Raw genomic sequence first — 27090 nt, 5'->3', positions numbered from 1 at the left:
GTGCAAACAGAGGTGGGGAAGCATCAGTGAGGCAGATGGCATAAGCTGGGAGGAATTTGCCCAGATGAAAGTTGCTCAGACAGAGAACTTACCAGACATCCTGGGGCATGTCCAAACGCTTTCACCCTAAGAACCTTCTCAAGGCTTCCTGAACTCTTAGCACAGAGCTCCCAAGTGCGTGCTAGCCAGCATGGCCCTACAGCCCTTGCTCACTTTCTTAGCCCTATTCTGTATTCTCTAAACAAATTCTGGCTACACCAATCTCAGTTCTTAAAACCGGCCAGGCATTCTGCTCAACAGCTTTGCACGTGGTGGGATCACATCTCTCAAGGCTGCCCCCTCTTCCTATGCAGGGGTTAGGAATTCCCACCATTCCCCTCTCTCCTCCAACTCTTCATCCCTCTGCACTCACCCCCTATCTTGTGTCTTCCCTGATCTCTTCCTCCCACCCCTCCCCACCCCCCCGGTGGTCCCAATCCTGCACTCAGGACTGCCAAGCAGCCTGTTCCTCTCCAGTACTAGCCTCTATCCTGCTGCACAGGGCCTGCTTGCATTTTTGTCATCTGTGCCTGTGACAAGCCTGTGAGAGACAGATGTGTCTTATTTCCCCCAACTTCTGGCTGTGTGCCGGACACTCAGCTGGAGAAGTATGTGGTGATAGGAACCAAATTCACAGAACCTTGTTCAGGGGGCTTAGCTAGGGCTCTGCTTCTAAGAGTATCTCAGGCTAAACAGACTTTTGGCTCTGCTGGCTCTGACACAGGCTAGAAAAAGACAGAACTTCATAAAATCTAGAATTACTCAACTTGTCAACATGCCCGGCCCAAGGGAATGGCCAGTTCAGGAGCAGAGACTGGGCCCTGACCATGACCATGACCCTGTGCTAGCCTCTTTGAACCCAGTAGGCTGAGATTTGCTCTTATACACCCACTATGCGCCAGCTGCCCTGCTGTGTGATTCATGCTATTGCAGTTGTTCATGCCTTTGAACATCAGCTGCCACCTGTGAGTGGGATCTTGCCACATGTTGATCTGAGAAAACTGGAACCTTAGGGTGCCAAGCACTTTGACCGTGGCCTCCAACAAGTACAAGGGCTTTGGATCAAGGCCTCACTCACTCCCAACGCATCGGTGCCTTTTCCAGGACCCTGCTCCTGCAGCCCCTGTGTGAATTCATTCGTGCAGTTCTGCACAGCTTACTCCAGTGCAGCACTCATTTTTGTGTGCATCTGTCACTCCAAATGTGGATTCAGACTCCAATGTGGGGCCTCTCTATTTCTGTGACAACGTCTTCATTTTCTCACAATGGCCCAGAAAGCCCCAAGCAATCAGCACAGCTGGGAAACCCAGGATTTCATCTCAGTTGTTTGCTCATCCTTAGACTCCTAGCCAAATGTTGACTCCTCGGGAGGGGCTGTGTTTGCATGCCAGGAGAATAGAGTGCAAAGCATGGTGTTTAATCAACATGTTTCCACCTGTTACTGTGTCTGCCCCACTCCCTACTCAACATGGCATTTTAGGGGAAGGGCGAGGAGATGTGTTTGCCTAGCTCTGTAGACGGAGAACCATGAGTTTTATGTGTTGGACAAGTTTGTGTCATGTCCTTATGCCCACGTGTCCCCTCCATGTTTGATTATTCCCTCTGGTCAAGTATCATGTCCCTTGTGAAATTTTCCCAACCCTTGGGGCTAAGTCACTTACTCTTCCTCTGGCCTCACTCAAGATTCTTACTAGTGTTATATCTGTCTCCTCCGTGATACAAGAAGACCTTCCTCCGGGCTTAACACAAAGCCTAGCACTTAGTAGTTGCTTCCAACCCGTGTCTGTAAGCAAATAAGTGCATCGATGCCTTGTAGCTGCCAGGGTATGGGCCTTTGACAAGCCACACACCACGTCCCACTGCCTCTGCTTGGTTCTGTCTTTTCCCTGCCCATACTTGGGAATTTACTTTCCTATCAGTACGGAGGCAAGGACATGATAGCTTTTTAAAAGAGTAAGATTCGGAGCTTGGGTCCAACCATTGTTTATCAAAAATATCAATGATTATCCAGAGAGGCATCTCTCCAACTTCTGTGTCTACCAATCTCTCGGGGACCTAGTTAGCATGCAGATTTGGATTTATCACCTCTGCAGTGAAAGCTAACAGTCTGCATTTTTTTTTAAGATTTATTTCATTTTTATTGGAAAGGCGGATATACAGAGAGGAGAGACAGAGAGGAAGATCTTCCATCCGATCATTCACTCCCCAAGTGGCCGCAACGGCTGGAGCTGAGCCTATCCGAAGCCAGGAGCCTCTTCTGGGTCTCCCATGCGGGTGCAGGGTCCCAAAGCTTTGGGCCGTCCTCGACTGCTTTCCCAGGCCACAGGCAGGAAGCTGGATGGGAAGCGGGTCTGCCGGGATTAGAACCGGCGCCCACATGGGATCCTGGGCATGCAAGGCGAGGACCTTAACCACTGCACCATCACGCCAGGCCCCAAGAGTCTGCATTTTTAACAAGTGATGTCCGTGGCTTGCACTTTGAGTAGCAGATGGGTCTGGCACTCAAGTCTACCCATGAACCTGCCCTGGTGTGAGATCCACATAATTCCCACGGCCACACTCCCGTGTGGGTACGTGCACACCCCGCCCTCATACTAAACACACCTGCCATCCAGACAGGGTCAGGAGTTGCATTACATGTTAAGGCCCCGCCAGTCACTCCATAGCCCTCCTCACCAGCTGGTCTGAAACCCTGTGGCTGCTCTGAGCTCCTGTGTTTGTTCTGCAGCCTGAGAGGCAGCATCCTGGAACTGTGCAGAACACAGCCTCTACAGTCACATTGCCTTGGTCTGGATCCCGGCTCTTCACCTGCCAGCTAGGTGCCCTTGGACAAATGCCTTCCTCTCTCCGTGCCTCAGTTTTGTCTGCCACAAACTGGATGATCGCAGTCGCCATGACCTGGGGTTGCTTGCAGGATTAGAGAAGTAGAGGAGGTGCCATCTGTTTCCTTTCAATGCCTAGGGGCTGGTGGCCGAGCGAGTGAAACAGGACAGTGGCATCAAGCATGGTATTCTTGGTGCCAATGAGTGTTGTTTTGGTTTTTTCTAGTTTGTGCAGAGCACTCCTCCTGCTTCCCACCTCCCTGCTGATGCCTGCCCCATCTCCCCTGCCTCCTGTTTCCTTGCCCTTCTGTTCATCCCTCCTCTGATGCTGCCTCAGCTTTCTCTTCATCTTTGCTGTGCTTGTGGTTTCAACAATCACTTCCCCCTCCGGCCACTGCCAGACCTGCCTCTGACATTTCCCTGCTGAATTCTGATCTTTCACATCCACACATTCAGTTGCCCACAGGTGTCCTTGCTGCGCTGAGCAGACAGGTGCCTGGGGCTTACGTCCATAGCCTCTCCCTCCTGTCCTTCTCCAGGTAACAAAAGCTGCCATTGTCCTTGAGGGCCAGTATCCCCTGCCCCACTGACGTCCTTTCACATCTGTTCCGACTGGCAGCTGTCCACCCTACCTCCCTGAGGTCTTGTGTCCATCTGCCAAGCCCCATGCTTGCTCACCCAGGGCACAGCTTTCACCATTGTAACAGATCTCTCTGCCTCTTCTCTGTCTACTCTGTCCTCATTGCCACCACCGAAGTCTGGCTAAAACTGAAATCTGCTCCCTTCAGGATAGGATGGCTTCTGATTGCTTTCAGCAAAATGTGGAGGATGGCCCCAGCCCCTACTTTCTCACCTCTGTGCAGCCACAACATACAGACTACCAAGCCTCCCTGAGCCTCTACTACTTTCCACCAGCAGGCCCCCAGCTGTGACTCTTGTCTTACCTGGCTTATTCTCAGGCATCCTTTTAAAACCCAGATCCAATGTTCACTCCTTAAAGAAGCCATCTTCACTCTGCATCTCCCACCGCCATCTGCCCCCTCTTGGGCCCCGTGGTACACAGATCTGTATTTCTGCTCGTGCCCGTGGCTCAGTGTGGCAGCAATTTCTTTCATGTCTTGCAGATCCCTTGCACCTCCCCTGGCTCCTAGCCCATAGGAAGCATTCAGCACATACACAGGTGCTTCCTGGAAAAATTAGAGAAAAACTATGAAGGCTTCTCACAGCTGGAGCTGGACTCCTCCCCTTCCTAGGTTGCTACTGTACAAAGGTGCCCTTTGCCCCACCTGCATCTTCAGGCAATGGCACATCCAAGTATCTTCGCTGAGGCTCACCTGTATGCTTGGAGCCACACCCCTGGGTGGAGCAAGGACGGGTGTGCAGGCTGCTCCCTGCAGCCAGGCTGCCTGCATCCTCTCACTATGGCCAGCCTGACTGGTGTGGTCTCTCGGCAGGTGTCTTCTTCACATTCCACACCTTCCACCTGGAGAGTGGCCACGATTACCTCCTCATCACCGAGAATGGCAGCTTCACGCAACCCCTGCGCCAGCTGACGGGCTCACGCCTGCCAGCACCCATCAGTGCTGGCCTCTACGGCAACTTCACCGCCCAGGTGCGCTTCATCTCCGATTTCTCCATGTCCTACGAAGGCTTCAACATCACCTTCTCAGGTAAAGAGCCTGAGGGACCCTGTGGGGAGGAGACCAGGGAGCCACTGTGAGTCTCCTTCTCCTGCCAGTCTCTCAACTTCCCAGAAGATGGATATCCATCTACTCCATAATCTGGGACAATCACTTCAGTGTTGCAGCAAAAGATAGTTGGGGTAGACACAAGGAAGAACTTTCCTGTCATGGTCTGGGAAGGAGTTAGCAGGTGCGTTGGAACTCCTTAGTATTTGTTCTGGCTAGGGCCTACCCAACTTGGTGGGACTAGAGGATTGCCCACAAGCCCCCTCCTGCCCTACTAATCCAACCTTCTCCTGATTCCACTATTTCATAACCCAGGACATTTAAAAAGAAGAGGGGGTCTGGAGTTCATATATTAGAACATTTCAGTCTCATTTGAGACCTTCCTCATCCATGCTGGTGCGGTTGTAACTGACATTTATGTTAAAAAGAAAACCACTTCTTTAGCATACCTTCCCTGCTCTAGTATCAAATCATCCTCCACTTGCATCCCCTGAACCTCAGTGTCCTGCCCACCCTGGCCATCAACCAGGTGCAGGCACACTAGAAAATTTCTCCCAAAAGGCAAGAGGTGCCTGGCCTCTAGGAATACAGATAGGGCTCAGCACCAGCCCTGCCATTGCCTGGGTTGGGCTGGCCTGGCACATGAGGAGTTCCTTAGACCCTCATCACTCCTGTGATATCCCCAGGGGCACAGGCAGATCCCCACTTCCAGTGAATGCCATGCTCCCTGCTGGCCAGCTGACTGAGTACTAGCTTTGCTGAGATCTGGCCTCAGGCTGCCTAGTTGGAATCTCGTCCTGCAGTGAGAGTTATCCAAGGCTGGGTCAGCAAAGGTGACCCTCTAGATACAAAGATAGCATGGAGCTGGCTCAGTACACACAGAGGAGGAAGCAGGACTCGGAACTCAGATGAAGGGACCAAGTGGGTAAGGGTCAAATTGTACAGCACCTCCTGAGTCTCCCCAGGATGTGGTTCTCAGTGGTCAAGCCTCTGACCACACCAGCTTGGCTTCCCTGCATCTCTCTCATGGTCTCTTCCTCTTGGCTTCATGCTTCTTTCCACCTTACTGTCTGTGGGCCAGCGTGTGGTTCCACCTTTGGCCCAGACCTTCCTCCCCAGCATCCATTTGTTTTCTCTGCCTCGCCTCCTCATGACCCTGAACACACCCCTTCTGGGCTGCTTTTGCAGAGTATGACCTGGAGCCCTGCGAGGAACCCGAGGTCCCAGCCTACAGCATCCGGAAGGGCCTGCAGTTTGGTGTGGGTGACACCTTGACCTTCTCCTGCTTCCCCGGGTACCGTCTGGAGGGCACCGCCCGCATCACGTGCCTGGGGGGCAGACGGCGCCTCTGGAGCTCGCCTCTGCCAAGGTGTGTTGGTAGGTGGTCACGTGCTTTCATTTTGCTTCACTAATGGGGTGGGCCCAATGTTAGTCAGTTGATACAAGGTAGTAGACCCACACATGGGCCTGGGCTTGTGGACAGATGGAACCCCAGGCAGGTGACCTAACCTCCTTCCGCCTCAGCATCCTTATCAGTGAAAGAAAATGACAACAGCTGTTCCATGGGGGCTGTTTTGTAGGCTACACTGGCCAGTGGAAAGAGGTTGGACAGTGTGCATGCAAATGAAGCAGACATCAACACTCTCACCTCCTCCCCCTCACCAGGCCCATGGTTGCAGGATAAACCACTTGCACAGAATTCTGGCTGGGCCCATAGGAAGGAGGTGGGACACTTGCCCAAGGGGAGTCCCCATCCTGTAGAGTAGATGGGTGCTCCTGCTACCCAGTTGGGTGCTCACTCTTGGAGAATCCCTAAGTAAAACCTCATTCATTCAGCTGGGGGGATCCAGAGTTGGGTTTGTAGATGGAGTATCCTCTACCTGTAGGCATGCTTCTAGGTCTTGCAAAGACACAAACCTTGGCAAGTCTGTCCTTTCATGGCCTCGCTTCCAACAAGGGGACACAGCTGTAAACGAAATATAGGCAGCCTGAATGTAATATGTTGGGCAGGTAAAGGGGTTTAGAGGGAAGTCTGCCTGGGAAGTGCTTCAGGGAAGACTCCACTTGGATCAAGAGTGACCGGGGAAGTCTTTTTCATTAGTGTGCATTTCACAAGAAGTAGGAAAGGATTCAAGGCACCCAACAGTATCAGAGAAAAGAGAGAAGGAAGAAGAAGGAAGTACCAAGGCCCCGAGCCCCGAGGATACTGGGGAACAGTGAGGGTTTGAGGTAGAGCTTGGAGCCAGTGCTGGGAAGAACAGGTGTCAAGGGGGAATGGTGGGTGTTGAATCCAGTCCCCTGCTTGTCTTCTTGCCAGGCCTCCAAAGAACACTGCCCAGACTCTGAGCCAGAGGGTGGGACAGATAGGGTGAGAGTCCAGGGAACCGGGCCTGGACTTGCTGCAGTCACTAAGCTGTGAGGTCTGTGGCACTGCTGGCTCCATGCTTACCATGCAAGACTGGGTGTGCTACACAATGAATTAATGGGATAGAATGCTCACCCACTTCACTATTGCCCATGGAACTAACTCCATAAAGTATTCCCAGCCAATCAAAGCAGTGCTGCCCTGACCAAAGCCCGAAGCAGCATCTCCAAGCCAGGAAGGCCCACCTTGTTGGGGACAGCTCCACATGCTGTCCCAATGCACTCCCCTGGACCTTGTTCCCGTGGATGGGGCAGACCACTGAACCTCCCACACCAACTTCATCACCTGTACCACAGAGACAGCACCCCCAGACTCAGGTTTGATCCCAGACTAGGTGACCATTGCTAAGTCCATAGCATCATCATTTTCCCATATGTTTTTTCTTCATTATTCATTGATAGCCAAGAAAGAAAGCATGGAGACAAGAGTTGCAGAATCCCATTGTCGACATGACCCAGAAATAACCTCAGTTTGTCCCCAAAGCACCCCCCTCCACAGCCCTCCAGGGCAGTCCTTTTCTAACCAACCTGCAATAGCTCTTTTTGTCTCCAGAAAATGACCCCCAGCTAAGTGGTTGGGAGGGTTGGAGGGGGAGCAGGTTTCTTGCATAAGCTCTTGTCTCATTGTTCTCGTTACAGAAGCTCATTCTTATTATTCCAATTACTGTTTGTTCATGACACCTCACAATATTTTCGTTATTGCATTTGTCTTCCATTTCACATGTTATTAATAATGCACAGCAATTACAATCACCTCTAGTTACTACCAGCCCCGCTGCAGAGGGCGAGGCCAGAAGCATCACTGGAGTGCCAACCCAAGGGGTAGTCCTGTTCACCACACACACCCGCACTCACACACCATAGGTGTCCATGGGATGACCTAGCCCCACACGATGTTACCAGGAACACTCCCAGCTGAGCAGGAGATGGACAGCCTCGAGCTCTAATTCCCAATGTAGCTGGAGAGGGGTGGCACAACCTCTGACCTCAGAGGTCCCTGAATTGGATGTGGAAGAGACAACCCTGACCCCACAAGACTCTCCATCTGCAGCAAGAAGGCACGCAGTTGTCCTCGGGCGCTCCAGTGTGACAGAGAAGCCCTAACCCCTGGCCTCGGGAGTCCCAGACTGATGGCTGAGAGCCAGCCCCTGCTCTTAAATAGCCCTCTTCCCATGGGGATGACAGAAGTCACAGACATCTGAATCAGCAGCAGCACTTTCTGGTGCCTGCCACTGTTTGTTTCTCTGGAGCATTTATTTGTTTCCATTTACGCCCGTGTTTGGCTTCTCAGTGCATCTGCTCCTCACTCCTGTTCATTTGGAATCTCTCCCAGAAATGAGCGCCATGTCCCTCCACCCTCCTGCGCCCTCCCTGGTACCCAGGACAAAGGCCCTGGCAGGGAATCAGGACCTGGGGACCAGCCAAGGACTGGCCACATCTGAAGCTGTTGGCCCCAAGCTGTTGAGCAGGTGGGAAAGCTGAGAAGGTCACTTGGGGGCACAGGTGGGGCCTACGGCTCTAATGTGAGAAGCCAGGGCTGGGAAGGAAAGCCAGAAATATGCTCCAGCCCAATGTTTGGAGAAGTCATCTGACAGGGACTAAGCCAAGAGCAGGAGGCATCAGGAATGACCAGGGAGCTGTGAACCCCACGTAACCACTAGATCAGCACCTGGGCTTCCTGCCAGTCCCAGAGCCCCAGGCGGTCGGACTCATATAAAAGCAGAGGAGTCAGGAAGATTCATCCAGACAGATTAAAAGAAGAGGCATGTACTGATTGAAGACCTACTGTGTGCTACCCCTTCACCATCTGTTTCGCTTTTTTTTTTAAAGATTTATTTTATTTTTATTGGAAAGGTGGATATACAGAGAGGAGAGAGAGAGGAAGATCTTCCATCTGATCATTCACTCCCCAAGTGAGCGCAACGGCCAATGCTATGCCGATCCGAAGCCAGGAGCCTCTTCCGGGTCTCCCATGCAAGTGCAGGGTCCCAAAGCTCTGGGCCGTCCTCGACTGCTTTCCCAGGCCACAGGCAGGGAGCTGGAAGGGAAGCGGGGCTGCCAGGATTAGAACCGGTGCCCACATGGGATCCTGGGTGTGCAAGGCGAGGACCTTAACCACTACGCCACCGCGCCGGGCCCTGTGTTTCGCTGTCTTACACCTAAAACCACACAGTGATTCTCTGTGGTCTCATGAGGCCGATGTTGGTGTCCAGCTGAAGGCAGATTGGAGAACCTGAAGTTCAAAGAGTTGCAATAACTTGTCTATCTGGCTCCAGAGTTCACACTTAGATCCCACTGTAACATACCTCTTCCTCATCAGAGGAAAGGTATGTGAGCCCAGAGATAGTGGAGAGATGCTCCTCAGAGCTACCCAGGTGCCACTGAGAAGCAGATATTTAAATGTGCACAACTCTCAGCTGCACCCTCCACAGCCCCCCTTCATCTGAGGGCGCACAGGAGACATACAACCTCTGGAGACCTATGTCAGTGGCCAGTGCCCTGTGCACCTGTCAGCCGCTGTCCTGTGAACCCCAGCACAGCACATTCAGTGTGACACTTGGTTGTTTTGCAAAGGATCACCAAGCTATATGTCTCCTCCAAGATGAATGAATGAGGGCTTCTATAAAGGCTTCTGAAGCAGAACTGCCAAATCCAGAGACTAGGGTCTCTGAAGAGTGGGGGCTTGAGGGGAACATGTGGTCACCATCTTGGAAGGACCAGAAGTAGCCATGAAGGTGAGAGAATATGCAAGTAGACAGCCCATAGGATGTCTGGTCCCCAGGCTTTCCACATGCCTCGTCGGCATGGGCATGGGACACCATGGCTTATGGCAGTTAGGTAGACGACAGTCCTAACAATGATTCCTCCATCGGTTTCAGGGTTCATCTACAACTGTGCCAGGCATAAAGAATGTTTCAGGGAAAGCAGGTTTCCTTCCACTAACCTCAAAGATGGAAGGCTCAGAGATGCTGCAGACTCCCCATGCTCCAGGCAAATCATAGGCCTGCCATCTGGACATGTGTTCCATCCTCCCGGAACCTAATTATTTTGCGGACTGTCCATCTTCTGAGGTCACTGTATGCCATAGCCATTCATTCTTTCACATGGCAAATATTTATTCTGCAGACCGTCTGGGCAACATCTTGGAAATTCATAGATTCAACAGGCAGGATGCTGGCCCTGCACTACCAGCATGGATGTGGGATCCAGGCAAGAAGCAGACAATGGAGGTGCATGCTGGTAGGAACTCTGCAAGGGACTTCATGACCCTAGAGAGCCCACTGCAGAGCCCCCAGTTCTCCCCTGCCTGGTCCAGCATTGAGTAGGTGAGGCAGGGGAAGGAGTGTGTCCAAGCCCCAAGGGATCCTGGGTACAGGGAACTTAGTAATCATAACGAGTAACAAGTAAAGCAGGATGTCATGCCTACGCAAATGCAAATATGCAGACCTGGAGGAGAAAGGCGGAAATCCTGCAGAGCATAAACCTGTCCCAAGAATGGTGTGATCTCACGGGGCCTGGACTGAGCAGAGTTCCAGTAGGAGTGTACCAGAACCTTCACCAGAACCTCAAGAACCATACCCTCCCAGAGAAAGGAGAGGCCGTTCAGAGCTCCCTGCTCTTCATGAATTGGGAAGCTTGGGCTGAAGGTCCGAGCACCAAGTTCCTCATCTTTAAACCAAGAACGATCATTATGCCAGCTATTATGGGGACTCTTATGAGGACTGAACGGATTGATCCTTGTCAAGGTTTTATCATGTCTTCTGTGTGGGGATTGGTGATTGCTATTCCATTCTGTCCCCTCTTTGTTCCCTGGTACTCAAGGCTCTGTTCTCCTCACTTGGCTGTCTCCTCCCCTGACACCCTCGCAAGTCCTTTCTGTTGCTTTGAGCCCTACCTGAACAGACATGAGGAAGGGTTGCTTTATAACACGGGGAAAGCCAGAAGTGCCCGAGTTTGTGAGGAGAGATTGTTAGTTCTGTTTCTGCAGAAGAGAACCACAAGCAGAAAGAAGAAAGGTAATAGTGCTATAATCCAATGGTCATAAGTTGGACGGATGGATGGATGGATGGATGGATGGATGGATGGATGGATGGACAGATACACAGGCTTTGGCCACCAAGTGGGCAAAGACCTTGCCATCCTTATAGGGTTTTCCCGAGCTGTGAGCTGTGTTCTGGATGCAGCTGATGGGGATTAACCGGGAATTATTTTGATTCTCTTTGCAGCTGAGTGTGGGAACTCAGTGACGGGCACCCAGGGCACTCTTCTGTCCCCCAACTTCCCTGTGAACTACAGCAACAATCACGAGTGTATCTACTCCATCCAGACCCAGCCAGGGAAGGGAATTCAGCTGAAGGCCAAGGCGTTTGAGCTTGCCGAAGGAGATCTGCTTAAGGTGAGGTGATAGGCTTCATAGGGTATGTGTGTTATCATGTGCAAAAGTGGGGTGAGCACACTCGTGATCATTTCTGTAAGTAGCCCCAACTTTCTCCTTCCCTCTTGAGTCCTAAACCATTGCCCTTACTCTTCTGAGAGAAGCATGTGTGCGTGCCCAAGAATATGGTTCTAGAGTTGGCTTAGGAACTGCGTGCTGTCAAGTGCAGGTGTGACTGAAGATGGGTTTACGTACTAAAAAGTAGCAATGAATTCACTTAGAGCTGCCCATGGATCAGATTCTCCATTTCGAACTGGGACTGTCAACATGAACAACGTAGAACTCCTAAGATGTGTGCATGTGTGTAGCCGTGTTTTCTGTAAATGTATTTTTATAAGTGCAGTGCCATGTGTGTGTGAATGTATGTCCACGTTTACATATTTATTTGGTTTGAGGAATCTTGTCACTGGGTGCATGCTGGGTCAGTATGTTTGGTGTTGAGTCTGTGTTTCAGGTTTCAGCTGGATAGTTAGCCATGGTAGTAGCTGCGGTATGCTGTGATAGTGGTCTCTGGGAGGCAGCAGGGCTAAAGGAAGTGAATTCACTATGTGCACAAGAGTAAGAATCACAGGGCTTGGATTAGACAAAGGGTTAAGGAGAAGGAGTTGTTGGGACAATATTATGCAAATGTCTCATATTTTTTCATGCATGATTAAGTGGATATTTCCGATGATGTGTGTGTGTGCATACGCACATGCATGTATGTGTGTGTAAAGAACTGACTTGAGATAGTCTGTTAAAAAGCTGCCTTAGGGATCCAGGCCCAGCATGATGGCTTAATGGCTAAATCCTCACCTTACAAGCACTGGCACCTCTGTGGATGCCAGTTCCTGTCTCAGCTTCTCCATTTCCCATCTCAGGCCCTGCTTATGGCCTGGAAAGCAATAGAGGATGACCTACGGCTTTGGGCCCCTGTACCTGTGTGGGAGACATGAAAAATCTCCTGGCTTCAGACCAGTTCAGTTCCAGCTGTTGTGGCCATTTGAGCAGTGAACCAGTGGATGGACGATCTTTCTCTGTCTCTCCTCTGGATAAATCTGATCTGCCTTTCCAATAAAACTAAATAAATCTTAAGAGTTGCCGTGAATCAAATGGGTCAAAAGGGAAACCTCATCCAGATTATAACCATTTTCATCATAGCCCAAAGAGCTTTTATCTTATCCCTATACAGTTGTCTTCCCTGTAGCCAAAGGAGGCCTGAGGTTAGAAAACAGAAAATTTGATGAAGAAAGAAGAGGAAAGTTGAAACAACCTGAAGCCACTGTGCTGGAAAATCCCCCTAAAGAAACCATTAAATCCTCATCCTGTAGGATCCTCTCTGGGCATGATGACTGCACTGTCCTTTTTAAGGACAGGTGACACCTCGGACATGCTCCCTGGGGCATGTGCCCGCCAGGGTATGCACTGAAAATGTTTCTCACTCTTCCTTAGGAGAATGCATCCATAAGATGACTGGTTGATTCTAGAAGTGCTCTCAATGGGATGGACACCCCAGGAGTGGAGACCTGAGCCTAGCTTCCTGAGCTCTGCTTTTCAACCCCACATAGAGCACTTGTGTATTTGTCCACAAAAGAACCCAAGACAAGGGCTTTCCAAGGATTGTGTCTTCAGATGTAGCGCATGACTCACTTCCCCATCCACTTACTCATTTTGAAGGATACAGCCAGGAAGCAAGCCCAGAGGGACTGTCGCCTTCTCCATGGAGGGACAGATGGAAGGAATCTGAGCCAGATAGGCACAGGCCTTCTATGATGATGGCTGTTGGTAGCCAAGGGCAGCTTTAAGGTATAGGTTAATTTGAGGGTTTTAAGGGAAGCATGTGCAGGGTTTCTGTGAACATGTTATAACAGAGCAGGCAGAAATGGCTCCCAGGTTGCTGGAGATCATAGTCTATCAGCGTTCAAGCTTCCCTGCCAAGATGGTATAGATTCAGAAGATCAGCTAAGACAGATTCAACAGGTATGGCCATACAACTCCACTGTTGAGAGTCTGCTCAGGAGGAGAGTTCTATAGGTAGAGAGAGACTCCGAGGAAGTCAGGTGGTAGAAAGCCTAGATTAGAGACCAGAGGGTCTGACACTGGGGACAGGACCCAGGTAATCCTACAGGTTGGGGAGGGTGGACATTCCTGCCTTCCCTAGGATGACTCCTCAGCATGCAGACTTTGTCTCTGCAGCCCTGAACCCTGTAGAACAACATTCTACTATCAGGCCTGACCTTGTTGAGATGATCCTCCTGCTGCATCCAGGCCTCCTCAGCATCCTCCTTGGCACATCAGGCTGTGCCTACTGAGCTGACTGAAATGGCCAAGCAAGGGGCCCTGTGTTCTAGCACATCTAGAATGAGGGGCTAAAGTGGGGACAAGGAGCAAAGGGCGGTTGGGATGACATGGTACATTCCCTCCCTATTCTATCCCCTCCCTCCTGAGAAGGAGCCTGGGGTATGAGTAGCTGGGGCTTTCCAGATGGGCTGCAGAACGCGTCTGCACCTGCAGTTGGTTGTAGAGGCCCTGCTATTTAAAACTGTTTAAGATTCAAATCCATCTCAATGCAGGTATGTGCAAAAGGAGCCCAGAGCACCTCAAAGAACATCTTTCTCTGGCTACTGGACTATATCCCAGAGCCTGCCATATCCCTAATCCCAAGGATTTCTAATCCCACCAAAGAAACCCTGATATTCTCCTGGACCAAGGAAGACTGCCCCTTCCACTACACCTCACATCTCCCAAGACACAGTACTTAATGATTTAATGCACCAAGTTTTCTGGAGTCTTGCATTTCTGACCCTTGAAATGCCTGTTTACTCACATTTTTATATAAGTTTTAAAAAATTATTTATTTTGTTAGAAAGACAGACCTACAGAGAGAAGGAGAGACAGAAATAACTTCCATCCACTGGTTCACTGCCCAAGTGGCCCCAACAGCCACAGCTGAGCTGATCTGAAGCCAGGAGCCAGAAACCTCCTCTGGGCCTCCCAAGCAAGTGCGGGGTCCCAGGGCTTTGAACTATTCCCTGCTACTTTCCCAGGCCACAAGCAGGGCCAGGGATCGGAAGTGGAGCAGCCAGGACATAAGCCAGTGCCCATTGTTTGCTCACATTTGTAACCCTTGAGCTCTTTCTTAACCACCTGGTAGCCCATCCTCCCTCCCAGAACCACCTGACCTTTATGTGCATCCCCACCAGGTAGCTCTTGCTTCTACTTTGGCAGAAGCAAGACAGGAAAGGCTTCTATGTGCAATGGAAACATAGCTTCTAGCTCCAATTGGCAAGGAAGTGCATCTAGCCACATCATCTGCAGGTTCCCATTAGAATGGCCAAAGGACAGCAAGATGAGGAAAGGTGGTCTTGGCCCTGAAAGTAAGGCAAGGTTGCTTCTCATGCACAACTTTTAAAAATAGGTATTTCTTTGTTTTTTATTTGAAATATAGATTTACAAGAGATGAGAGACAGAGAGAGAGATCTTCCATCTACTAGTTCACTCCCCAAATGGCTGTAAGTGGCCGGAGCTGGGCTGGCTGAAAGCTAGGAACCTAGAGCTTACTCTGCGTTTTCTATATGGGAAAAATGAATACCAAGGACTTGGACCACCCTCTGCTGCTTTCTCAGGCTGTAAGAAGGAGCTGGATAGGAAGTGTAGCAGCCAGGTCTACGAACCAGCACCACTATGGCATGCTGGCATTGGAGGCAGAGGTTTAACCTACTGTGTATGCTATGGTTCCAGCAAATCATGTACAACTTAAAGACATGTCTTCAGATGAATACCCAGGACTAAGAAAGGGCATAATCAAATTACAGTTGCCACAAAGGAAGTAGAATCCTGCCTGTATGTTAAGTGCCAGAAATCTGCAGGTCTAAGAGGGCACAGACTTAATTTTCCCCACTCAACACAACACTGGGCCTTGTTTTTGCTCTTCTAGTGAACCAGGAACATAGCGTCCTGCAGTGGTTGGTGCCTGCAAGAGTGGGCAGATTCAACACACACACACACACACACACACACACACACACACACACACACACACTTACACTCAGGAATAACCAGTGTTCCTGCTGTAGCCTCTGCTGGCTTTCCTCTTCTGCCCTCTGTTAGAGATGGTTAGTATCTCCACTCTCCATTTTGGCTCTCTCTCCATGGTAGTGTGCCAACAAGGAAATCCGCAAGATGGATGGAATGTCCAGCAGATTAGAAAATAGGGACCTTTCTGAGAAATTAGGGCTAATTTCCCCCCTCTGTCAACAGCAGAGAAAAGAAACATGCTTTAAAAGCTCCCAATTTGTATTCATAACAAGATTTGAGGGAATATTATATTGGTGGCACAAAACGGGCAGTAATGTAGAGATATCTGAGATGGTGAAAGATTGAACAGAGATGAAAAACATGATCATCCAATTAAAACAGGGGACGGAGGCAACGAGCAGAAGGCAGAACAGCACAGAGAAATGAAATCGGTTTATTGTAAGATGAATTCTAAGAACTCCCACATCTCACAAGGAAATTAAAAAGAAGATTCTTTTATATTAATAAAATGTACAATCAATCCAAAGTAAAATTTTATGGCCCAAATAACATAGCATGAATAAATTAAATAAAAACTGCTGGAAATGTAAAAAAAAAATTTAATAACGTTTCAGTCATTGTAGAAGATTTTAATATACTTCTGTTAGTCTCTGACATATCACCTAGGTTAAAGATAAATGAGAATTTTGGTGGTTCAAGTAATATAACAGAATAAATCCCAAGAAAGTAGGAAAATGAAGGAAGATAATAAACAACGGAAATTATCAACAAAATCAACTCATTCTTGAATAAGAATAGTTCATAAAGTAGATGTATCTGGCAGGCCTAATCAAAGCATAAGGATGCCACACTGTGTAATGTTAAGAATGAAAATAGGAAGATAATTATAGTTGACATTACAAAAATAAGAAAATGATGAACTATCAGAAAATGTTTGTTTTTTGAGGAGACCATCAGATGGAGAGTTTCCATCTGCTTGTTCATTCCCCAAATGTCTGCATTGGTCAGGGCTGGGCCAGGACAAAATCAGGAGCTGGGACTTCAACCATGTCTCACCTATGGGGTATGGGAATCCCATAACATGAGCCATGGCCTGTGGATCCAAAGGTATTAATTAGTGGGAAACTGAAACTGGGATCAGAGCTGGAGGTTGGTCCCAAGTATTCTGATGTGAGAATCAGGAGGCCCAGCCAGTGTTGGGAGGTAGGGAGCCTTTTCCGGTGGAAAACTAAGTGGATTTTTCTGATGTCATTTCCAAGCCGTACAAAATTATCAGCACAAACATCAACCTGCTTTAGATTTCTTGAATTTTGAGTCCCACGTGTGATTGCCCTGGCAAGGTCTGATCAAATGATTTTGTGGACTTTATATGACCCAGGGGCCAGACATTTCCCACTCAAAATGTAAATTTTTACAGATAAAAGACACTGATATTTAAAAATGGAAATCTCTATAAATCCCTAGCCACTAAAATATTAAAATTCTCCCAGCCTCTCCCTAAAGCCCCAGGCCTAGACTATGTTACAGGTAAAGTTTAATCTCGGAGAAGTACTTCATCCTCACAATAATCAAACTGTTTCAGAAAAGAGAAAAATAAAGACCCATCTCCAACTCATTGTCTTCAATGAGGTAAAATAGAAAATTTGTTATCAATGAGCAGGACAGTGGTTACTAAGGCCAGTGAAGGGAGAGAGGATGGCCACGGGGTGCAAAGTTTCGATTGGACAGGAAGTGGTTTTTTTTTTTTAAGCTCCAGTGCACAACCTGGTGAATGTAGTAACAACATGTTGTGTATTGCATAATCATTAGGGGAGTAAATTTCAAATGTTCTCACTACCAAAGGTGATAGAATTTGAGATGATGACAATAATTAACTTGGTTAATTATTTCACATAGCATTCACAAACCATCATGTCACTTTGCACCCAATAAATACATGCAACTATAATTTCACAATTTGTAATTAAAATAAGAATTTTAATAGTAGCAGAGAGTAGTAAGCTGGTTGTTCATCTGAGCATTGATCCTGGACAGAGTATGAGCTTGAATCTGTCATGCATTGAAAACGAAGGTGACAAAACAGGCTTGAGTCCAGGAAAATAAAAATTAGGAAATTCACAATGATGTTGGCTTTGAGGTGCAGTAGATCAGACTACCTCTGGGATGCCTACATCCCATCTCAGAGTGCCCAGTTCCAGGCTCAGCTACACAACTTCCGATCCGACATCCTGCTAATGCACCTGGGAGGGCAAAAGATGGTAGCTCAAGCACTTGAGTCCCTGTTACCTGTGTGGGAGAAGCTGGTGACCATACGGCAGACCTGTGATGAGGTTCCTGGCTGCTAGTTTCAGCCTGCCCTAGGCCCTCCTGATGTGAGCTGTGAACCAGTAAATGAAAAATCTTCTCTTCTCTCTGTCATTCCCTTTTTCTCTCTCTCCCCCATCCTTTTCTGTCCTTTTCTTTTTCTGTGTCATTCTGCCTTTCAAATAATACATAAACCTTTTGAAATGAAAAAGTCATAATATTGTTGGACAGCCCATATGAAATTGCCATTCTTGTGGGGGAAAAAAAAGCTCAAATATTGACAGCTTCATGTAGTTCCAACTCACATCCAGATTGGAATAGATCACATGATCCTGTCAGTACAACCAAAACATCATAGAATGAAACCCAGTGCTCATTCATGCCTTTCTTGAATCTCATAAATTATGAATGGAACATTCTATGATTTGATTTAAAAAATCAGTTGCTACCAACAGCTTATGGCAATTCCCATACTTAAGAACAAAACTGCCTTAAGAAGGTCCAGGAAAGTCAAACCACCTCCACTAGTATTCAGAGTACTGTTAGTGGTACAGAAGACTCAAGCCAGTACAATTATACCTCTTCAACTCCTATACAAACCAGCAAGCAGTGTAGAGAATTATTCAGAAAATAAAAAATAATATGCTAGTGATACCAGAACCAGTACCACTTAACACATGTAGTGAAGGAAAAAAAAAATAGGACAAACTTTAAGACTCCTAGGAATGAGCTCCGCCAGATGTATAGAATCCTGACTGAGAGAATTACACAAATTTTTTCTGAAGCTGTTATCAATAAAATAAGTGCCAGGAGATTGTGTGCACACTCTGCCGACAGAGAGAGAATAAACAGGAAAGGAGGCTTGCTGATAAATACGGGAAATGAGGCTCAACTCCAGTGGTAATCAAGGAAATGTGAATTAAAATGAGATCCCATTTCACACTCATCAAATTGGAAAACACAGCAATGCCTGCATGTACCGATATTGGCAAAGATAGAGAGCAAGGAAAACTGGCGTGGGTTGTTCTTCTGTTTCGTGTGGGAGAGCAATCTGGTCATAGCCAACCTTCCCCGTACCCAGCTTCTCCCGCTAGACGTGTGCCGGCCACCCTATAGGGACATACCTGTGTGCCCAGTGCGCGATTGCATGTGAAGGGCCGCACTTGCCTTGCTGGCTTTGAGGCCAGCGTCCCGTGGGCCCGTCTCGTTAGGGGCAATGGCTGTGCGTGGGAATTCCTGGGATCCTCAAGAAGATCTCCCCTTCACCTGCAGATAGCAATGAACTAGACCATCAGGCAATATCCTGTTGGTACACAAACATACGCAAAGGCCCACTTCCCAATAGCAAGCAAAAGTCTAGAAATATCTAGGAACAAACAGAATTTTCCTGAGGCATACTCTTAAAAGATAATTTGATTAAATGAAATCAGACACTGTGTGGGGGTAAGAATACTCCATGTCCCACAGTTAATTTCTTTTCTCAGATCAATCCATACATTGGATGGAACTCAGAATTGCACAGGCTTTGTTTTCGTGGGGTGTGGGTGATTTTGCTTCATTTTTAATTTTTAAAGCTTCTTCTCAAGTTTATTTAGAGGAGTAAATGTGGGAGATAATTAAAGTTATTTTAAATTAATTATTAAATAATCATTAAATAATTAATAATAGTTTAATAATAATTTTAAAGAAGAAATTATGTTACTAAATATTAATGTATGGCGAGGGTATGATAGCTAAAACATTGGTGATACAATGACTCAACTAGCTTATCACATACCTGCAAGAACTGGGATCTCATATGAGCACCGGTTCATGTCCTGGCTTCTCCATTTCTGATCTGTCCCCCTATTATGACTTTGGAAAGCAGTGAAGGTTGGCCCCAAACCTTGCGACCCTCTACCCACATGGGAGATCCAGAAGAAGCTCTTGGCTTCAGATCAGCTCAACTCCAGCCATTGCAGCCATTTGGGGAGTGAATGCACAGATAGAAGATCTTTCTGTCTCTCCTTCTCTCTGTAAATCTGCTTTTCCTATAAAATAAATAAATAAATAAATAAAATTTGAAAAAGCAATAGCTAAAAAAAACATTGCTGGTCATGTACAAGAATAGATAATTTTGAAAAAACTGACAAAAGCAAATATACACCATGTTCCATACATTATATCCATACATGTGTGTGTTTACCCTTGGGGACTCCTGCATCTCTTGTTGGAACACCTGGGTTTGAGTCCTGACCCCACGGCAAGCCTAGCTTGCCACTGATGTGTATACCCTGGGAAGCAGCAGGTGCAGGCTTGGGCGGTTACATCCCTGGCTTAGCCTGAGAGCATCTGGAGTATAAAACAGTAGAGGGCAGGGTGCTTACTCTCTCTCCATCTGTTTTTCTCTCTACTTCTGAAATAAATGAAATAAATACGTACATTAAATTATGCATATGATTAAAATGGATCTAAAATTGGTGGTGGATGAAATATTTGCAAACAAGTTTTGTTGAAATGACTCATCAGGGAGAATTGGTAACATTTTCTAGATCATATACCAAAATAAACTCCAGGTGCGTAAAAGGACAAAAATACTAGAAGAAAACATTGATTTATTTGTATCATACATTTACTCAGTGCCTCATATGTGCTAGGGCACAATTCTTGAACACTGATATATATAGGTAGTTATATTATTGGTTGTGTTAAAATGCTGTTACATAAATACAAATATATATATGTGTGTGAATACATATTGGATGACTGTGGTCTTGGTATAGCAAACCAAGCCTCTGCCTATAGTGCCAGCACTCCATATAAGTGTCGATTCCAATCCTGGCAGCTCTACTTCCAATTCAACTTACTGCTAATGACCTGGGAAGGCAGCAAGAGAGAGCCCAAGTCCTTGAATGAGCCCGCCTTCAGCCACTGTGACCATTTGGGGAATGAACCAGCAGATGAAAGATCTCTCTCTGTGTCTCTCCTCTCTCCTGCTCTCTCTGTAATTCTGCTTTTCAAATAAAAATAAAATGAATCTTTAAAACAATATTTCATGACTTCAAAAATATAGATACCCTATTTAATGAAAGAATATGTTGCTACGCAGTATCTGTACTTAATCTATTTTAAAGGGAAAAAAAACATAGAATCATCTACGCAAGAAAAGAAAGACATAGGAGAACGAGTGATGAGTGGTGAAAGTTGTTTTTCCCTTGCTTGGCCCTTTCTGTTTGAGAAGTTCTTCTGCAAGGGAGATTCTATGGTAATGACACAAATAGCATTTTTATTCTTAAGAAATTAAAATGAATTATGCTTGGGAACTGAAGAAGAAATTACATTCCCAGTATACTAGGTATTAATTAGCAATAATTTCTGGGTGCCAACATATGTCCAGTGACTCTTTGAATTTCCAATTGTTCCCTAAATGTCATGGTGTTTTTGAAAATTTTCAGTTTATTTGACTCGGGGTTCAAATACCCATGATCTCAGATGTTTTTTACTCTGAATCTCTCTCTTCCATCTCTCTATTTTTTTCTCCCCTCTTTGTAGGCTTATTTGTGGATTTTTTTTTTTCCCTCACACTTCTGTAGTTTGCCTTCTCCCAGGGTATCATTTAGTTTGTTCCTTGGCCTTCAGTTTCTCCTGTGGGTCAGAAATTAGAATCCAGTGTCTTGATCAGATCTGGTCTGAGTTTGTTGACAAGTTAGCTGTGTATGTGTTGGTCTGTCTTCCACTAAAAGGGCACATGATGCCCGGTGGTCTTTCTTATTGGAATGTCAGCATCCACTGTCAAATAATGCCTCGATCCATCAATTCCAGCCCAGGTTTTAATGGATAAGAATATTGATGTATTAATGTGTATACAGCAGTGGTCTAAACTCCTTGAGCCGATGTCATGGCAGTGTCAGTTGGGACCCCAGAATTCTCTCAAACTATTAATGAGACACAGCAATTGCACGTTGAATCTGGAAACAGACTTGAGGCTCCCAGGAGCCTCCACAAATCTCTGTAATATACAGCACTGTTAGCTTGAAGGATGGCTGCTTTTAGAAAGCTCTGCTTCATAAATGGCGGGATGGAAATATTGTTCCAATTTGCTGGCAGCTGGCACCACGTTGTGTGTCATGCACAAATATTCATCACCCACCCATAGATCCTGTCTTTGATATTTACCAAAGCGCCAGGGGTCTTTCACTCAATCACAACTTCTGTTGGTATTTGTACAATTATCTGGAAAGGAGCAGTAACCTCAAAACCTGGGGAGCCAGTTCATTATTTCAATGATTGTTGTGTTTCCTGGTGCTCAGACGTTCAGGGGACAGATGGGAATCGGGGGAGCCAGATGCCTGCACGATCCCATCATTGACAAGCCCAGCATGCCCTCACTGGAGCCTTCATTTGGGGGGGAAAGTGACAGAGACTGGGCTTAGGGAAGGGGTAGTTCTGGTCATTTTAACTCCCTCCTGCCTGGGTCTCAGAGGGACCAGGACAGGCCAATGCCACATGGGATGGGGCCAGGCAGGAGCATCACTGCCTTTCCCTCCTGGAAGGACAGGATGAGTTTTTAGCAAGGAGCAAAGCCGAATGCGCTCAGCCTGCCAGTCTGCAGAAACAGATGGTCTGGGGCATCAGGCAACCCCCTCCAGGCTTTCCTAGGCTGCAGAGAGTAAGCTAGCACCATGTTAGGGTTGAAGGAACAAGTTCAGATCTCCACTAGAAAGGTTAGGTGAGCAGCCAGCTCCCAAGACTAGAGTCACACTAGCTATGACCTGGGCACAGATTGCATACCAAGGGGAAACCACAACCCTTTCCTCTGCCATCCTGCTCCCATCTGACAACTCATTGTTCCCCTAACAGTTGTCACCACTGCTAGGATCTTGGGGGTAGAAGGGATTCCAAATAAGGCCATATTGATGACATCTTGTTGGGCTCTGTCCTGTGTTTAGGTTTATGACGGCAACAACAACTCTGCCCGTTTGCTGGGGGTCTTCAGCCGCTCAGAGATGTTGGGAGTGACTTTGAACAGCACATCCAGCAGTCTGTGGCTTGATTTCATCACGGATGCGGAAAACACCAGCAAGGGCTTTGAGCTTCACTTTTCTAGTAAGTCTTCTTTGCATCTGAGTAGGTCACCCAGTCCAGCTTTCCCATTGTAATCCTGTATTTGAGCTTCTGCTTTTCCACTAGACCCAAAGAATGCACTCTTACAGCGTTCTTTTTTCTTTTTCCAAATCCAATAAGTCTCCATTTACTGATGAATGGTAGGATCATGTGATATCATCCTATGGTGCAATGTCCAGTTGCCATGGGAAGGAATGAAAGGCCGAGATTTGCAAAGGCAATACCATGAGCCTTGCACACACGACACTAAAGGAGAGATCAGACTATAAAGGTCTGTCTGAGCTGTCCAGAGCAGGCACATCATAAAGTCAGAAAGTAAACAGGCACCTGCCTGGGATGCAGGGAGGAAATGTGCATGGTGCCCCCATGCGAGTGATGGGGAGATTCTACAACTGACTGCGGTCACAGTTGCCCAACTCTGGGAACAGACTGCATGCCCTTGGATTAACTGTACACTCTAAGTGGGTGAATCACATCTCAACACATCTGCTAGGAAGAGCAATCCAAAGAGCATACTCAAGATCCCCCTCACCTGGCCTTGGGGGTACCCAGTGGAGAGGGGTCTCTGCCTGTGAATGACCTGGTTCCGTGGAGAGGATTAAATAGAGCCACACTTGAATTCCATTTCCATTACCTGAAAAGTGTGTGAGTTTGGAACAATTTACTTAACCTTCTTGAGTCCACGCTCTCAGTTGTAAAATACAGATAATTATACCTCTCTGTAAGACTCCTGTGAATAACCAATGAGAGGATGCAGGCAAGGCCCATGGAGCAGAAGCCCGGTAGCAGTCTGCTTCCTTCCCATCCTCTTTCAACAGAAGATGTTTAAGCAGGACATAATTGAGCTTTTAAGCATGCATTCAGAGTGACATTTTCATATTACCCAACCCCATCCATGAGCAAAATGGAAGGAACAGCTCCTGCTGGCAAAGTGCTCTGGGGTCAGCAAAACAAATGGAAAATCTAGCCCCTAGACCTGAAAAGCTATTAAATGCCTGAGTCATTTACATATTTCAACAGGGGATCATGGGCTCCTCCACACGGTCTCAGCCGTGGAGGGAATCCCCTGAGAAACATGGAGGTGTTCCTAAGCGGTGAGCCCATCAGCGCTCGGGGACATGACTGAGGGCATCTTCCTGGAGATGTAGGCTCCAAGGGAGCAGAGGACGCAGCCCTTCCACCACCATTAGTCTTGCTCACACAACCTCTTCTCTCATTCCCAGGTTTTGAACTCATCAAGTGTGAAGATCCAGGAACTCCCCAGTTTGGTTACAAGGTTCATGACGGGGGTCATTTTGCAGGAAGCTCTGTGACCTTCAGCTGTGACCCTGGCTACACCCTGCGAGGCAGTGAGGAGCTGCTGTGTCTGAGTGGCGAGCGCAGGACCTGGGACCGGCCACTGCCCACCTGTGTCGGTAGGAGGCTTCTTGCTCTTCAGATCCCTCCTCCCCAGCTTCAGCTCTCTTCAAGGATTTCTAGGGCCTGGGATCAAAAGGGTAAATTCCCTGATCTGAATCCTCCTGTCAACAGGCCTGGTGCATCGCCTGCCTGTTCTCCATTTGCTCACTCTCATCCCTCCTTGCACTTGTGCAGTAGCACAGTCAGGAGGTGGCTTGCCACTGTTCCAAGTCAGCCAGTGGGACCAGAACCAGGCCGTGTCCTCAGAACTATAATGAAGGTGATGGAGAAGAAGGGGCCACACCACTGGAGGTGGCAAAGGGAAGCTTTTGCCTGTATTCCAGGTTGACTGAGACACCAAGAATCCAGCTCACTCCATATCTCAGGCTCCTATGGAGGGGGCAGGGCGGGAGAGGATGGGCCTCATGTTCTTCTTCCTGGGGGAGCATTAGAACAAAATAGAAGAGAAGGAATTAGCCTTGGTCTCACACTTTGAAATGAATACAATCATGAACTTGCATCTCCCAAAGCCTGCTATGGTTCTTGAATGTCAGCAGAAGTTATCCAGGGACTTCGTGCATGCATCACAGGGCAAGAGACAGAGGCCATAGCAGTCATGGGAAATAGAATCAGTCAGCCTGGACTGACTGGACTTCATACATCCTTACGGCTCAGGACTCACACCACACTGCTTACACCAGGCCCTGTCCTTTCTCCATCCCCTTCTCCACCCCCCACAACCTCAGTGAGTCCATGTAAGCTCTAGCTAACTTTAGTAGAGCGAAACATTTACTGGCAAACCTTTTAAGTGCCTACTATGCCCCATGTGCCAGAATGGGCACAGGTGTATGCACAGTACATGCAGGGCAAATAAATATGAGAAAAAAATAAAGCCTGCTCCGTGTCCTTGGACAACCCACGTTCAAGCAAGGAGAATAGACAGGGCAGCTGATTATTCTCTTATAAGACAAGTGCTGTGATAGGAGTTATGTGGAATGCACAGAGCCTGAGCATGTGCAGGGATGCAGGTGACCATCCCTGGCCCTTTCCCCACAGAGGCCAACATGGGAGAAGCCGTTTCAATACTGATACTCTGCAGAGGGTCTCAGGCCAAGAGCCTCATGGCCTAAGAGTAGACAGACTAGAGCAGTGACCCTCACGTAGCCCCTAGTCTCTCCCTCTGCCCTTAAGGTTCACCCAGGCTGCTGGCACATCTCTTCGCTTTATCCTTCCACTTCTTTCCTGCCTGTGTCAGGCTCCCTGTCAGGTGCCAGGAACGCAGAGGGAGAGCATCCAGGCAGACTTCTGCATTAGGAGACCACTGTGCAATGCCACAGGCATACCCATCAGAGCAGGGTGAGCTTCATGTGGTAAGATAATGGTTTGCCCTGCAGAAGGAATCACTGTAAGCTGGCTTTGCATAGCAAATATGCCAGTTGGCCTGGATTTAGAGGACTCGCTCAAGCAACGGTTGTAAGAATATATGGACTCTGAATCTGAATCTTGGAGGCCTTTTCCATGGAAACTCCCCACTCTCCCCACTGCTGTTTGGATAGTGAGGCTGTGTGTATTTTTACACATGCCATGTGGTGGCAGATTTCACCATGGACTACTAGAAGTGCCTGCCATGGCCAAAACATTCAGATACATCTTGACTGCTGAGTAGATACTGCCACCCATGCACAGCAGCCAAAGCTCCAGGATGGGAAGGAGGGAGAAGATCTGAAAGAGCAGCATCTTCCAGTCTTGCACCTTGCCCAGGTTGCTCCTGCCCACCTACCAGACAGAAGGACTGCATGGGGAGAGAAGAGGAGGTGTCCCGGTCAAACGACTCCCAGGACTGCTGCTTACGAACACGTTCTGGGAATGTGGAAGGAAGTTCTAGCCAAGGACATGCCTCTTCTCAGCCACCTGCTGTATTTGTGGGGCCAGAATCTGTGTAGCATGCAGTCTCACACCCTACTCCATGCCATAGACCATTCTAGCCTGCTGTCTTTCAAATTGACATCCATTCCTAGAAGCAGCAGATGGGAGAGCTCACAGTAAGGACTGAACAAGGAACCTGGTTTCCTTAGCACCCTGGCTGGTAGGGGGCTCTCTCCCCAGCACCTCTTACTGTCTTTTGGAAAGCCATGGGACCCATGAGATGCTTGAGGAGTCTGTGAGTTTATTCTCTTCTTTAATTTTTCCCCAGAATCTTGCTTCACTACTCATGCCCTTTCCTAAATAGTTGTGTAGTACATATACCTCCTCTTCACTGGCACTTACGCCCCTTGATCAGGCCCATATAAGTCACTGTCTTAGGAAGCAACAAACTTCTTCCATTCATTTGTTCATCCACTCATCCATTCATTCCAGAAAATATATTGGGCATCTGTAACATGCAAACACTAAACTAAACAATGTGCAACATGAGAAAGACAAGGTCCAATGCAGGGCAACTCCCATACATAGAGTCTTACAGAGGAGACAAGATGATTTTGATACCATGTCACTCATATGATAAAAAATCTGTTCATGTTATAATGGAGGAATAACAACCCAAAAGGACAGTGTCAGCTCACCTGGGGGAGAAAGGAGTGTCACAAAAGCACCCACAAGGAGGATATATGACAAGTTTTTCGATCCAGGCAGAGGCCTGAAGAGAGCCAGTTGCCCAGGTTTGTGGAATTCATCAGACTCGGTTGGACCAAGGGAAGGAGCCAGGGACACCACAGGGAGGCCCTCTGGAGGGCTTCATGGCTCCGTGTAGAGTTTGGACTTCACTCCAGCAGGTGGTGGCTCTTCCATGTTTCATACACACCTCTCCAGTGGCACTGCTGAGAATAGGGAACTGCATCAGCCTAAAGCAAGTGAGGGC

General features: G+C 47.8%; 1 protein-coding gene across 1 annotated transcript in view; it reads left to right on the top strand.

Annotated features, from left to right (window-relative positions):
• CSMD2 (CUB and Sushi multiple domains 2) overlaps positions 1–27090 on the top strand; it is a 580178-nt gene that overhangs the window by 390618 nt on the left and 162470 nt on the right. The window contains exons 20-24 of the mRNA XM_040974400.1: positions 4316–4531; positions 5738–5926; positions 11200–11369; positions 22658–22814; positions 24056–24247. Coding sequence (XP_040830334.1) covers positions 4316–4531; positions 5738–5926; positions 11200–11369; positions 22658–22814; positions 24056–24247 — 924 coding nt within the window. The remainder of the gene's footprint in view (positions 1–4315; positions 4532–5737; positions 5927–11199; positions 11370–22657; positions 22815–24055; positions 24248–27090) is intronic.

This window comes from Ochotona curzoniae, unplaced genomic scaffold (assembly GCF_017591425.1).
Source record: "Ochotona curzoniae isolate NIBS_2020 unplaced genomic scaffold, NIBS_Ocur_1.0 contig_2404, whole genome shotgun sequence".
NCBI lineage: Eukaryota > Metazoa > Chordata > Mammalia > Lagomorpha > Ochotonidae > Ochotona > Ochotona curzoniae.
This window is presented reverse-complemented; position numbering and strand designations above follow the sequence as displayed.